This window comes from Mixophyes fleayi, chromosome 4 (genome assembly GCF_038048845.1).
Source record: "Mixophyes fleayi isolate aMixFle1 chromosome 4, aMixFle1.hap1, whole genome shotgun sequence".
Lineage (NCBI taxonomy): Eukaryota > Metazoa > Chordata > Amphibia > Anura > Limnodynastidae > Mixophyes > Mixophyes fleayi.
The window spans coordinates 128916173-128931492 of NC_134405.1; the positions used below are offsets into that span (position 1 = coordinate 128916173).

The 15320-nt window shown below is 36.9% G+C and overlaps 1 protein-coding gene across 1 annotated transcript in view; it reads left to right on the forward strand.

Moving 5' to 3' along the window:
* The window catches only part of ARID3B (AT-rich interaction domain 3B), a 46930-nt gene that overhangs the window by 9020 nt on the left and 22590 nt on the right, over positions 1-15320 (forward strand). The window contains exons 3-4 of the mRNA XM_075208224.1: positions 12811-12876; positions 14495-14567. Coding sequence (XP_075064325.1) covers positions 12811-12876; positions 14495-14567 — 139 coding nt within the window. The remainder of the gene's footprint in view (positions 1-12810; positions 12877-14494; positions 14568-15320) is intronic.

Here is a 15320-nt window from a genome sequence, read left to right on the forward strand (position 1 = left end):
TAAAAGGCCATAATTCTGCTGTAGTTGGTTCCATGAGCCAGCCATGTAGCTGTGTCACTGTATTGAATCCTGTTTGTCTGCAGCAGTCTGTATGCTTTTATGTGACCTTAAGAAAGAGAGAGCATAGTTATACACAACATTTTTGAGTACATGTAGGGTTGTGCAAGTTTTGTGTTAATTTTTTTCTTGCACTTGGAATGCATATTTTTAACGCTTGCACAAAGGCAACATATAGCTTAGCAGAGTGTTTTTCAGTAGAGTGGACTTCTTTGCCTGTTTACCCATGATGCTTTTGGAAGTTTAATGTCCTCCCCTGCAGCAATCGGGAATGTGATTTGTATGTGAAGGCAGCTATAAACCACAGGAAATGACCTATTCCTTCCATGTTAATGTGTTTCCCAGCAGCCTGATGTTAGATTATCTGTACCTTGGCCAAAGTATCACACTTAGAGATGGTACAGTATACAGAAAGCATGCTACAGCGAGCTTGCAAAAAGCAAGCTATACTAAAAGTGAACAGGAAATAGTACTTTATTATTTTAAATACTATGAAAGCATACCACTAAAACTTGATTATTCTATGCTTTCCCCAGCTAAACAGAGCACTCAATATGTTTAAAACTTTAATGAACAACATCTATACTATCACTGTAAAATGTATGCTGTCTGTGAAAAGAGAGAATTATGCTGTACTACAAAATAGTAAATTGCCTTGATGACCATGGTCTGGTTTAAGGATAGTGTAGTTTACCTTGTACTTTAACATTCCAAAATGTTTTATTTTGCCTTTAGCAAAAATACATTCTGCACAACTCATGGCATAAAACTTTTTTTTTTTTTAAATTCATTTAAAAAAATTCCTGAGTTTCTTGCTTTCGAAACCAATTTTACATCTGTGTGTAATGTTGGGTTGCTTGGTAAATAAGGAGTTAAGTTTTGTAGTTCAGCATTAACTCCTCCTCCATGACAAGCTGCCACATGTTGGCTGTGCAACCCCCAAACCCATTAAGTAGATTGAGAGACCAGTTTAGCCTGACCAACTGGACACTGTAACATTCAGTTTCATAGAATCTTGTTTTACCTCTTACTCCTTGTTCCAAAATCAGATCTTCTTACCTCCCAACAGGCCACAGTTGACGGCTGAATCAGCACGCTCTGCGAAGAACACTTTAATTTTTGTTAATATATAATTGCTACTTGAATGTTTTGTTTTGTTTTTTTTATTGTTTTTTTTTTTTTAATATAGCCATTTACTCTGTAAAAGCAAAATGTTATATATGACAACCCAGAGGCCATTAACTTTCTCAGAAATTAATATCAAAGAGATACAGTACATACAATTCCTAGAGGCTCAATTCCTGGTAGTTGTCTGCAACTATGTTTGTTTGGTTTTCTCCCTCCCCCTAAATAAATTATACCCACATGTGCACATTTAATGTTTCACTTGCCCTATAGTATAGAGAACGAAGTTGGCAATATTATATTTTGTTTTACTTTTACAAAAGTTGTTCTCATTGAACGTACTATTTCTGTTTTAAAGTAAACGTCATACTGTACAGTTAATTATGGCTAGCAGCAGCAGAGGTATAATGCACTGTTCACATATACGAACTACTAGTTGCTTCCCTCTATTTGCTTGTTTTTATTACTTTATTTTGTGCTAGTGCATGGACACTATTTGTACCTTTTTTGTTTGTTGGAAATTAATCTCTGAACCATATTTTTACTTTACATATAATGTATTAACTTATTTTTGGCTTCTCTGCTAGTGCAAGTTTGACAGTTGAAACTTATTTTTTTTAAAACCATTGACTATATGTTTTGCTGTGAGACCTTATGACCAGTAGCACAGTGGATCACATTCTGACCTGGGGTTCGATTCTAACCTGGGCTCTATCTGTGTGGAGATTGTATGTTCTGCCCGTGCTTGCGTTTTGTTTGCTCCGGTTTCCTACCAGAGTCCGAAAATATACTGGTTGGCTTCTGACAAATTGAGCCGAGTGTGTGAGTCTGTTGTAGGGAATCTAAACTGTAAGCTTCAATGAGGCAGGGACGGATGTGAATGGTTACAAATTGTCTGTGCATCGCTGTGTAAAGAAGTGTTAAGAAGCAGTGGTAGAAATGAGAAACTAGTTTGCGCTTCTAGCATTTCAACAGGGCCTTGCATGTGTTTGTCTTTCTTGAATGTGACATGAGTAATTGCTGCTAATGTTGAAAAGAACACTCATCTGAGGGTTGCTAACCACTGGCTTGTGTCAAAAAAAACACAAGAACAAGCTCCGTGTGAAAAAGTATATAAACTCTGTGCATTAGCACATGTGTTTATGTAGTTTGCATGGATTATACCCACAGTTGATATTTGTTCAATTCATTTGCCAATGCATCCACAACACAAGTCCCATTCATTTTAATAGCCCCCTCTCTGTTTCCTAAACCAGTCCAGGACCACACGGCCTGGATTGATTTCCACTGAAACGGTGGAAGCAATAAGCAATTGGTATGCTGCTATAGTGAAAACCAGCCCGAGAAGGGAGACCCTTCAAAAAAATCCCAAAGACTACAAGTCCAGCACTAAAAAATGCCAGGCATTTTTCCTGCCCCCTGGACTGTGGGGTGTGAGTGCCCGAGGAATATTGGGACCTTTAGAGTGTCATCTTTGTCACCTCTGTAGTTCCAGTGTAATAAGGTGTCAATAAGACCCCATATTATGAAAATCACACTTGTTAAAAACTCCCTAAACCCTTGTTAACTAGTTTATTAATGTCTTATGTGTATTTCAAACGGATAGTCTCTTGTTATCTATTGGGAATTCTTTTTGGAATCAATTAGTGATCCAGAGATGTTATTTCATGACAGGGACCACAAACTTTACTTACAAAACAAGCTTTTCTTTGGTTACATTTTGTTTTTCATCTCTCATTCGCATATAGTTTGTTTGTTGAGAGCGATACATTTACTTTTTCATTCCAGTTAGTAGCTGCCTAATCACCTGGGACTTTTTGAATGAGGCACGAAGATGTCAGCAATTTATATAACGCTGGCTGGGAGGAGGAAAATGATTGTAGAACCAATGAAGAGACAACAGGGATGGCTCGACCTCTGATCCCAGACAAGGGGGAGCATCCTCATCAAAAGACCGATTAGCTGCAGTCATATGTAAAGAATAGCTGGTTAAATCCACACCCTTTGACTGCTTGTCGCTCAGCACTGGGTCTCGGTAAAATTTTGTTTTAGACTTGAATCCCCCCCTCCCCCCCCCCCCCCCCCCCCCCAAAAAAAAAAGAAAAATGGAAAATACATCTATTAATACATGTTGTTTTTTATATATCTTTTATACAGACTCCAGTTATTCTTTGCTTTTGCTGGCTGGGAGCTGCCGTAATGACAAGCTTGGCGTTGTTTGTTAACGTATGGGATGTATTATTCAGGGGTTTTTCTGATGAAGACTTATAGATTATTTAAAGCACTATGCCTAAAATATAGTAAAACTTACCCCTATTCATTGCCTTCTTTAGCAGATCTGAAGGACCACACATGTCTGTGAAAAGAATTGAGACCCCTGGCAATATACTTTTCTTTCCTTTTTTGTTTTTGAAACAAATAGATCCTGGGTGATACTGAATTGACAGCAGGGACTATTCTAAGATAACTTATGTTTTGCTCGGTTTATTTATTCTAGCAATATAGCTGCACAGGTTAAAGGAGAGAAAATGGGGCATGGATTACTGTCAAGAAGTCCGTTTGTTTCATGTAAAGTAATAGGGATATGGAATATATATGCACAGCATACAATACAGTGCAGTTCATCCTCATAATAACAAAGGTATATCCTATTTGCTTTCAGCATTGCAGTTTTAGTAATTTTCATTTATTAATTATTTTGTACCATATTGAGTTCATCTCTGGCACTGTGGTGGTCTTGATTTATTGGCATCCTTGGTTCAGGATGTGTCCTTATAACTAAAGTGACACTCTTTCCCAGCTAGAAGCTGGTGTTTGGGACATTTGCTGTTTGAGAGATACTCAGCCCACAGCTGCAGAGGATTAGACAGATAATATATATGAGTAGGGAGACAGTGGGCAGCAGAACAATTGTTAAAGCAATCGACTGTCTCTCATGACTAAAACTGATGTATCTACATGAAAAAGTACATAACCAGTATGAAAATAAACTGAAAAGTGTTTGACTTGCCAATGGGCCAGACATCAAAGGCTGCAGAATAATCCTTTCTAGTCCTGGCAAATCAAGGGTGCAATAAATCTTTGAAACATTAGTCTCCTACTGCATGATTCTTGTCCTTATTTTTATTACAAAATTTGTAAATCTGGTATACAGAGAATGTGTTTTTTCATTCTTATATTATAGTTCCAAGTCCCATTTTTGCTTACCTTGGTTCTCTCCATTCAGTGGCCTCTATCTTCTGTGACTGCATTCCCTTTTTATAAAGGGTTCAGCTTTCATTTAATTAGTTATAACATAACATTAGTGGTTCATTTCAAGAGTGATATGATGATGAATCATATACAGTGATTCCAGCAAGGGAGATAGGTGGGCTGTACTGTGTATTAGCCCCCCAACTTGAACCTCTGCATTCTATTTTACACATGAATTTGAGACCAATGTGGTGTTGTGCTTCCTGTATGTGGCTGTCTTGCTGACGTGTGACCAGCCTAAGTATTTAGGATTTATTTATCTGCTTTACAATGCTCTTATAGTTTGCACAATGTGACATTCTTATAGAACACTGATTTCATATATTTTATCCAGCTAAATAGCATCAGATTCCGAGAATAGGTTCAAAGAATGTTGAGATGTTAAGTGCGCCATTGACCATTTGTCTTTTAGCCCATATACAGGTGGTCTAATGTAAACCTTGGTTTTCATGTAACCCTTTATTGCTATTCTTTGTACATTGTAAATATTCTTCTGGCTAAGTGCTGAGCTTTCTCTATTGGGTGTAGAATGGAAGGTGATTGAGGGAAGGGGGGGTTGGTAAATTTCCAGACATCTGAGATCCTTTCTAAGACGATAGACCAGGTGGTACAGTGGTAATCCCTGCTGTCTTCTCATCTCCTTAATTGCTATGAACATCTCCCATGTCTATTGGTTTGTAGTATAAATGTATAGAAGGAGAGATGGTGGACTGCACAATGTCTATGGCATGTTGTACCTGATATACTCATTTAGCATACTAGTTTCAGACTAATAAAAAGTTTAGGAATTTCAGGTCATACAGAACTAAAGTGTTTTCAGAGACATCTTGAACTTTTTAATTAACCCAGCCACAATCTTGTCATCTTAGATATAAAATATTAGTGAGTCTGTAATAAACTTTTACTAGTGGATGAAAATAAATCTGAATTTGTTCTTCAAGGTAAGGAAGGGGGAGTTGGTTTGTGGATGCATTTTATCTTAGAAAAAAAAAAAAAAATATTTAAAAATATATTCAATTGGCTTTATTATGACCATATAATTAAAAGATGCGGAAAAGTATAAAATAATGGGTCCATATTGTAATTTAAAAGACTGAAAGATTATCACAACTTTACCTACAAAAGCATAAAAGGAAATTTATAGGTTTCTTGTGGATATTGACAGCTTACTGTAGTTCGGATTTAGTGAACAAATGTGGATGCTAATTTGACACGGTGTGAATTGTACAGCTTTGAAAACTTTTGTGGTCTTTGTGGACCTCCTTTAATAAAAATACTTTGTAAAATTTTTCAACAAATGCAATAATACTGTTTATTGTAGTACGTATGACTGCTTTTTATATACAGTACTACATATTTGTAGTTGTGACTGTCTGGGTGACGTTTGTATGTTCTACCCATGTTTGTTTGGTTTTCCTTCCATACTTCATAGACATACTGGTAGGTTAGTTGGCTTAAGACGAAATTAACCCTGTGTATATGACCATGTGGTAGGGAAAAAGATTGTAAGCTCCACTGGGGCTGATTTGAATGGAATGATTAAATATTCTCTGTAAAGCGCTTCTTAATTTTCAGGCACTGTATAAGTTACCGTTGTTGTTAATTTTTTTTTCTTGGCATCAATATGTTAAAATAGGGAATGAAAATTGAGGTGTGAGGGAAAACACTTGTCCAGATACTCCCATCCACTTTACGCTTCCTGAACTACAAATATATGTAACCACTCACTCCTGTGGAAAAACATGCTTCTGAATTGTATTTTTACTTTGTGAAACAGGACACAGTATGGAAAATGAATGATGCATGCACCACTTTCTATATTCCATGTTGCATAAATGCAAAAACAATGAGTAGGATCTATTTTAAAATCTTTAAGGTTGTCGTAAGTGTACCAAAAATACTACTTGCAGAAGCGAGAGGAAATTGTTGTACTGTGCGAATAGAGCAGGCCATATACAGTCACTCACTCCATTATTTTCAAACTCTGTTTATCTACTTTGCCCAGAAAGGATTTCACGTGAACTAGATATAAAAAAATTGAGGAAGCTGGATGGTTTTGTTTTTGTTGTCCTCATGTAGGTTTTTACTTATTGAAACACAACTGCCCAGTTTCTGCTGCTGTAATATCATTGTTGTACAGGTTTACCTTTATCTGACTTCCTCTGAACAGTGTTTATTATGGAGGATTACAACAGATGTTTGTTCTTAGCCCTTTAATAATTGCTAAAGCAATTCAGTATCTATTAATGAACTCTTCACACTCTTCAGATGTGACCAGATTACTTAACCGGGTGGCCCTGCACAGCTCTGATCTAGATCAATTGAATGGGGGTTGAAGAACAATGAAAGGTTGATCTTGATGGACATGAGATTTCTTTCATCCTTTATTACTGTTAACTGTATTCAGTTTTCCTCTGGTCTTTAATGACAGCATACATGAGACATGGCTCCCATTCCAAACAAACACAAGATATTTAGAACCTTTAAGGAGCATCTGTCAGTAAGAAAATATTAACATTTAGGTTAAAAAGGGGCAATAGCAGTGTAGATAATTTAATTTACATATGTGCTTTTTTTTTTTTTTTTTTACTTCAATAGTATTTTAATGGTTTTTCAAGGATTATTGGGTACAGAAAGTAAAGGGGGGGGGAGGGGAAGGACAAAAAAAGAGCGTAAGAGGGGTACAAAGTGGGGAGGAACACATTAAACAGTACTGCATCTATAACACATTGTAGACTTGAGGAAGGAAGACAAAATTGGCTCCTTCAGTTTGTGAAAGTTACCGTGTTCCTGTGGCCACAAGGAAGCTTCTAATGAGACCGTTGGGGAGATTTGTTAAGTGAGAGTGGTACAAGAGGCAGATTAGAATCTACTTGGACTAGGGGTGCTCCCTCTCCTCCCGTAACATACACGTGCCAGTTGAACCATTTCATTAACAGAGATGAGGGGGCAGTGGAGTAGGGCATCCCCACTGTCTGCATTTCAAAGATGTATTGCACATTGGCCACTACTTTTTGTATTGGGGGTGGCCGTGGGGACTTCCAGCACTGGGCTATGGAGAATTATGTGCCTTTTTTTAAAAAAAACAAAAACACTTATGTATAAGTAGTTTTATGTAAAGTACATGGTTACATATCCCAGCATTGTAATAAAACAGGAAATTGAGTTGTTTTTGTTCTTTAGGTGTGTAAGCAAAATACCTACAAGAAGACCAAATTAAATAAAAGTTGGATTACAATATAGTAGATTGGCTAGGCCAGCGTTTCCCCAGCCCTCATGGCTCCTTAACAGTGCAGGTTTTCTTGGTGACAACTGAAATAATTAGTACAACCTGTGGATCTTTTGCAATGTGTCACTCAGTAATGATTTGTGCTCCAGCAAGGAGATATGGAAAACATGCACTCTTATGGTGACCCGAGGACTGGATTTGGGAATTGCTGGGCTAGGGGAACCCTGATCAAATCCATATCATTATTGCACATCTCGCCTGCTTTGAATATCCGTGGTCTTATTGGAAGCTTTTACATCTTATGAGAAGACCTATAAGGCTGACCAATTATAAAGTGTACTCGAATCCTTAGATGTTTTCTTCAGAGAGACCTGATAGGCAAGTTACAGAAAAACCTTAAAACCTAGTACAGAATACACAAGGATGAGATGGGAGTCAGCAGGAGGAGAAAGAGAGAGCCCTGTTCTGGAGAGCTTACAATTTAATGGAGGGACTATATATGCAGCTTAGATGAGCAGACCATTTCACATTCCTCATTGTGTGATGTATCTTGCACACATGCTCACACAATGTTAAAAGGTAATAGTTGATGCTGACACGCACGCATTAAAAACCACTGCAGAATACAAATGTCATTTTGGATTGGATGTTAAAGCATCGTACATTATACATTTCTCATATCTAGTAATGTGGAAAATGTGATACATTGGCTGATCAAAGAAGGTGTAAAAGCAATTATGCTTTTACCCCTATTGACAGCATGCAGTATATTCTCATGCCTTAGCTATACAGAATAAGACTATTTTGTTTGTTTTCTGTATTTTGTTGCCTCTAGAATATAGTATATATATTTTTCCATTTGGATCTTATTAGGGTTGTATTTATCTTGTTCAATAACTACATTGGCATACTCTGATACTCCCACAGAACATCTGGATGTGTTAATGCAGATATTTTTTCATGAAATGCTGGACAATCATTTTACGTGTAGTATTACTGTCAGAAACTGGGCATAGATAAAACTGTTCTTTAGAAATCTCTTATGGCTGCATTGACTGGTAAAACATAATAAAACCATTTTTACATTTTGATTACAAAATGCTGGAGTCACAAAAAGATTGCAAAATACAATTCTGAACACCATCAAAACGGCAATGGAGCATTTCTATAGTGTTGTTTATAGACTATTATAATAACTGATCGTTGTTCAGAAATTAGATACCACACAATTACATCTTTAAATGAGGAGCTGCTGCGGAGTGAGGGGCTTGTTGGGTAACATATTACACTGATGGTAGTGTATCTTTAATATAGTGTTGTATATCACTAATTATTGGGAATAAATCTGAGCTGAATATATGTACAAAGTAATGCTTGAATGGAGATGTTAGACTTTGACAAGGACCCACTGAAATGTTTTACTAATACCTGTGACCAAGCAGAAGGTTGGTGTCCTTTAACGCCAGCTATTGCTAGGCAAAGGATGGCCGTCCTCTCTTGCCTTTTGTGTTTAGTAACTGCCGTCTTCTTTGTTTACTTAGCTCTGTAAATTGTAAATATACACAAGCAGTTTCAGCATTCCACATTGAGTGCAGACAGAAAAGAACTGGATAGAAAATACTGAAAGCAGAGATGGCGTTGTCCATTGCTAACACAAGTGTAATGCATGGCATTTTTCATCAAGATTAAGGGTGTACTACATATACCATATTAAACACATTTCTCCGTTTCTAATGTTTGCTCCTCCACAAATCCATTCAATCATGGCACTTTGTTTTAGAAATGTTGTAGCTAATGAGTTCTTAACAGTAATTTAAATGCCTACTCTTTTTTTTTTTTTTTTAAATCCGCATTTAGGATTTTATTTCCGCTATGCCTGATGTTTCCAATGACATTGGCATGTGAATGCTTCTTGTTTTACTACAATATACTGAGAGCTATATTGATGGATCTGGTAAAGTCTGAGTCTTAGCCTTGTTGCTCTCTGCGCTGTATACAGCAAGACTTTTTACTTAACCTGAACCCTCTGAATGCATCTGGAATTGCAGGAGACAGTATGTTAAACACATAGTCTTGGTTAGTATAACTAAAAACATTACACATCTGCTTGCTCCGTTCATTGAGCACACATGATTGTGTTGGAAGTGCCCAGTTCTTAACTTTTTATTTAGCCGCAGCATTTGTACTGAACCACTGAAACCAGTCGGCATTTAGCTTTTATCTGTCTATTGCAAGTGTCTGCAGTCATTTAGTACAATGTTAATAAAGGAGTCCCAATGAGTTTGCTATTTGTCTGGTACCTGTAGAGAGTGGTGGTCATTCTCTAGCGAAAATAATCAATGATTAACTGGAGGATTAAATTGTCCTTCCATAAAGGTATTCAGATACAAGGTGTTTCTCACAAACAGGGACAGTGTCACTTCACCTATCCCCTATGGTAATGTACTTACTCCACATTGTTTTAATAGCCACAAAAGACAAAGTCCCCAAGAGAGGGATCGGTCTGAGTAGTAATTTTGAAGATTGCAGCAGTATCTGAGAGAGTGAAAATCTTTGTGGAAGGACTCTCAACAAATTTTGTTTATCACCATTGTCTTTCTATACATGCACAATTTTAGGGTGTTATAACATTATTTCAGCCTTCTACACTATATTGTTGTATTCTCCTTTCATGACAATCAAGAACATTTTGCAGTACTCTGGTAAACGCTGCATAAGAAGAGTGGAATTGCTACAATTTCCTGTCACTGAGTTTTCCTCCTTATATTTTCTGCTCTTTATTGTGAAATTCCTATACAGACTAGATTTTGGTTGCTGGTTATTTAGGGAGCAGTCTCGCCAATGAAATTGGTGAGATTCTTGGTTGCCAGATACTGTGGACTAGTTGCCTCTAATTTACAGCCCATGTGCAGCATGATGGAAGTAAATAATCTTTGCTATAAATTATTGGGAAATGTTTTTAGATTTACCTCCGCAATGGCTAAAGCTGAGTCATGTGGTAAAAGTTATCATTAAGAGAAAAGGTTTAAGCTTTCTTCTCCAGGTATTGGAATAAAGGAAAATCACCTAGATACATTTTTAGATATTTTTAGATAATTTAATAATTATGTTTGCTTCTATTTTAAATGTTTCTTTTATGTTTGTGTCTGTCTCCCTTTAGTGTATTGGTTAGTGCTTTTACATTGTCAGAACTTGTTGTTTCTTGTATTTCTATTTTGTTATTGGCTTTGTCTGTCTAAAAGCTGACTACACAACACTGCCTAGCCCAGGCAGCAGGATCCATTTCCAATTTGGCCACACATACATTGGATATAAAAAGTCTACACATCCTTACTGTAATTGTGTGTGAGGTAAAGCTTGAAAATCAAGATAAATAATGTCGTTCCTGTTCTACCTTTAATGTGACATTGCAACCAACAAAATTCAAGTGAAAAACAAATAGATTTTTTTTTAAGGAAAAAGTGAAATTAAACACCTACAATATCCTATTTGCTTAAGTGTACACGCCCTTTTACACAGGGGCAGTAGCTGTGTTTAGAGTTAATCAATCTTTGTTTCAAATTGGAATTTTAATCCATGTATGGAAAGGTTTTCACCTCCTTTAGGCAATAAACGAGCACTGGACATGGGTCCAGCTTTCCCAGCCCTCCTTTCTTTCACTGGGCTAATACAATTGTTTGTTAATGCCCGAAGGGAAGTGACCAGTGAATGCTGAACAAAATGTTTAGTAGAGATAGCAGTCCATTTACTAGCAGTAGAGCTAAAAGGGGATTAAACGCTGCAATTTAGAGCTGATCCCTTCTGAAATCTAATGGCAACTTAATGATATAATGGGAATCCTGATTTTAACAGCTCTTCATGGTCTATAGGACCTCATCATAAGGAGTTTTATAAGTCATTGAATAGTCTCCTCAGTCAGTGGAACATTTTGTTTATTTTGGGCACATATTAGTTTACTATGGAATGGACAGGATGTTGGCATTAAAAACCACACTAACTCCTAGGTACATTATGTAAGATACTGCTTAAGACTATTCTCTTTTTGGTTGCACTATGTGTTTACAGAGAACCTACCATATACAGTTTAGTTGATAAATCACAATGATGTTTTTGAGGTTTATTTTGTCACTACAGAAAGATTGACTCGAGTGTTTTGACACTTCCTTTCTTAAACTCCTAGTCTACATTAATAGTGTGGGGGCATAATGCATTGTTCGAAGAGCTAAATACTGGGATTACAACTCCTAACACTGTCATATTTGTAAATGAAAGTGCACTAAGCTTTTCTAGATTATACTGGCTGGAAAATAACTAATCAGAGTATGAATTGGAAAATGGGATTTCAGTTGATGGGGCAGTACCCAAATATTACCACTAACTAAAATAAATTATATTGTAATATGTTGTGCAAGACTCTTAATTTCTTTTTTTTCTTGTTGTATAAATGAAACTGATTTGGTTAGAGCGGTTTATTTTGAGGATTATAACTTTAATGACAGGTGGTATAGTTACCATGAATCTGATGTGAATAAAGTGCTATTCGTCTTGCTATATACGCTGTTCTTTGTTTTACATTCATATCGCATGTTCTGCAATATTTGTATAACAGTTTCTGTTGGCTAGGCTAAATAGTAAACATACACAACCGTCCACTACAAATTTCTCATTCTTGTGGTCTGATCTGATTTATGTTATTAAAGATTGCACTGAATGGAGGCATCCTAATTAACTTGTTCTGTTCACCACCAGCTCCTACCTGGTTGATCACAAATATGCAAGATAGCAAACACAAAGCAATTTTACTTGTAGTCTTTTCAAGGTTCTGTCTGCTTAAGAAGCCTAATGTGATCTTTCCCTCTCCCATAGAAGCCTTTTTCTGCTACACCTATAAAGTCCTGAGCATATTTTGACTGCTTGTTCCCCAGAGATCATAGAAACCACACATGTTAACGATCTAAATGATATTTTGATAGTTGTGCACTCTTATTAAGGAAACAGAAGTTCTTTTCAGTTGTGAGAACATCTTTGTTTTGATATCGGTCTGTCTGTTGTGTATCCTCCATAGGAAGCTGCGTTTCCCACTGTTTTACTGCAGCCTAAGCTGTTCTAAGACTGCCGGGCTTCAACTGTTTTTATTTCCTCTATAGGAGAACACTTCTTGGTGTGAAGATATGGATGGACGTAGCCGAGAAGCATCAAGGGATTTCGCAAAGGTACTTCTTAGCCTCCGAAATGTATTGTCCTGTTTCACCTTTCATGATAAAAAAAAAAAAAAGCATTGCGTAACACGCTATATAGTGATAGTAAATTAGTGCAAAATAGAGGGCTCCCATACCAGCAATGTATTAATGACTTAGTGCTTACAAATAAAATACACAGAAAGGACTTACCTGGAGGTATTGGAAGGTTCTCTTGTTCAAGTAGTCTCACAAGTTATCTCAGACAATAAGAATACTTCTAGGGATGGATCCCAGCAACAGTAATGTGCAGTGGAAAGTGTATACAAATGGGTATATGGCGCTTCCACATTTTCCCCAGATCTGCTTACCTCTGGGAATAAGAGAAGCTCTGAATTCCTCTTGAAGCCTTTGAGACCAAACATATAAACTTTTAAGCACTAATAAATGTATGCACAATAGACCTTAGAGGTTCTGTTTTTAGAAATAAAACGTCTGTTTTTACTACTCTAGCCTTTTTATGTATACACACACACACACACACACACACACACACACACACACACACACACACACACACACACACACACACACACACACACACACACACACACACACACACACACACACCCTCCAGCGCTCTGCTGTCAGCCACTGATGGTTCGTGAGTAGTGGTGTCTAATGTCCTCATGAAACTCAGAAGGAAAATAAGCATCTGCAAAGGACAGCATTGGGCAGAACCGCATACGCAAGGGTTGTGATGGCTGTGTATTAATTTGAAGTACAAGGCAAAAAGGCAGATCAATTGACTGCATTTCAGCCTGTGACACGAACTGTCTGTTTCATCAAAAGCGTTCAATAAGAACGTCACAGAGCAGAATATCCTAATTGGTTGCCTTGCGTAAACCACTCATCACCCCTGGCAGTGTATGTTTGTGAGTTCAATAGGGCAGAGAGCACAGAAAGTGGACTAGTGAGCAGTGCAGCAAGGTGATATGGTCAGATGTATCTTGATCTTCACCATGTTCTTAACAGAAGAGTGGATGTGTGGTGCTATCCTAAAGAACACCACTACAATTCTGAGCGCTTGTTTACGACAAGTAACGACTCTATTTGTTCCATTGTGGGTCGCATTTTCCTGGCCATACCTTAGAAGTCAAGGTCAATGCTACTTAGAGGTACCAAGTAATCATCTTGTGTTGCAGAATTTCTTTTCTAACAACATTGTGTTTGTTCTATGGTGACAGTGGCTCTATCCACAGAGCACTTGTGATCACCCAATAGTTTGAGCGTAACACTAATGTTATTCATATGTCATGGCCTTCTCAGTCACCAGATATGGACCCAGCCAAACATTTATGGGATATTCTGGAACGATGCCTAAAACAACACTGTAAGCTGTCTCAACACTATTATTTATTAGTTACTGTTTCTTACCATGGGAAAAGGTAACGAGAGATAAGGAAAAATGATTTCAAATAAAACAGTAAAAATGTAAACTTCTGCGATATTTGCCTACAAGGAAACTGTGTACTATGCTTTAACATGAATAACGCAAAATCATATTGCTAGTGTCCCTTTAACTGAAATACTCCTAAAAAAGTGGGCTTGAGTTTCAAACTTATAATTTCTGTATATATTTTACATCTTGCAGCTTTATGAGCTTGACAGTGATCCAAAGCGGAAAGAATTTCTGGATGATCTTTTTGTGTTCATGCAGAAGAAAGGTGAGCTGAAGACAGCCTGTTTCTATATTACCTCTTATGTAGCCAAGAGGCTTTGTGTGGGGCCGCCTTTTAGTATTCCACTGTGAAGTGGCAGCCATTTTAGTTCTCTGTGGTACTGTTTTTACCCTGTCTTCTCCCACTCACTTCAGCACAGCTTCCTGTTGGATAATTCATCCCTGGTACAAAAATAAAGTTTTGCAGTTGTTGCTTTTAAAAGGTTTCTGATAAGGGCATGGGCTTCTTGCATGGTCTTTCAAGAATGAGATTACTTTGTTGTTTTGATTTCATATAGTAAGGGAGAGCTAAAGAGAGATTTATTTTAGAGGAAAAAAAATCTGTTTAAACATTTCAGATATTTTTTTTTTTCAGTTTTTTTAACTAAAAAACCAAAACATCTTGTATTGCTATAAAACAATGTATATTAAATGCTAAACACAGATGAGGCAGACCAATCCTGGTCCTCAATTTACTGAATGAGAGTGATTTTCAATCATTAATTTTTATCATTCTGAAAGTCAGGGGAAAAAATTTATACACATTATTACTATATCAAGATAAGTGATTACACTGCTATTGCTTTTATATGGAATTTCATATAGAAAAGCGCTGTATATAAAGGATATACAGAAAAGGTAAAGCACTATAGTTTTATTAAACACTCAATATCACATGGAATATGAAAGATATTAAAAATATCTTGGGGAAGAAATTGCACCTGGGTCTTCAGTATAGACCTGACTGTCATAAATGTAC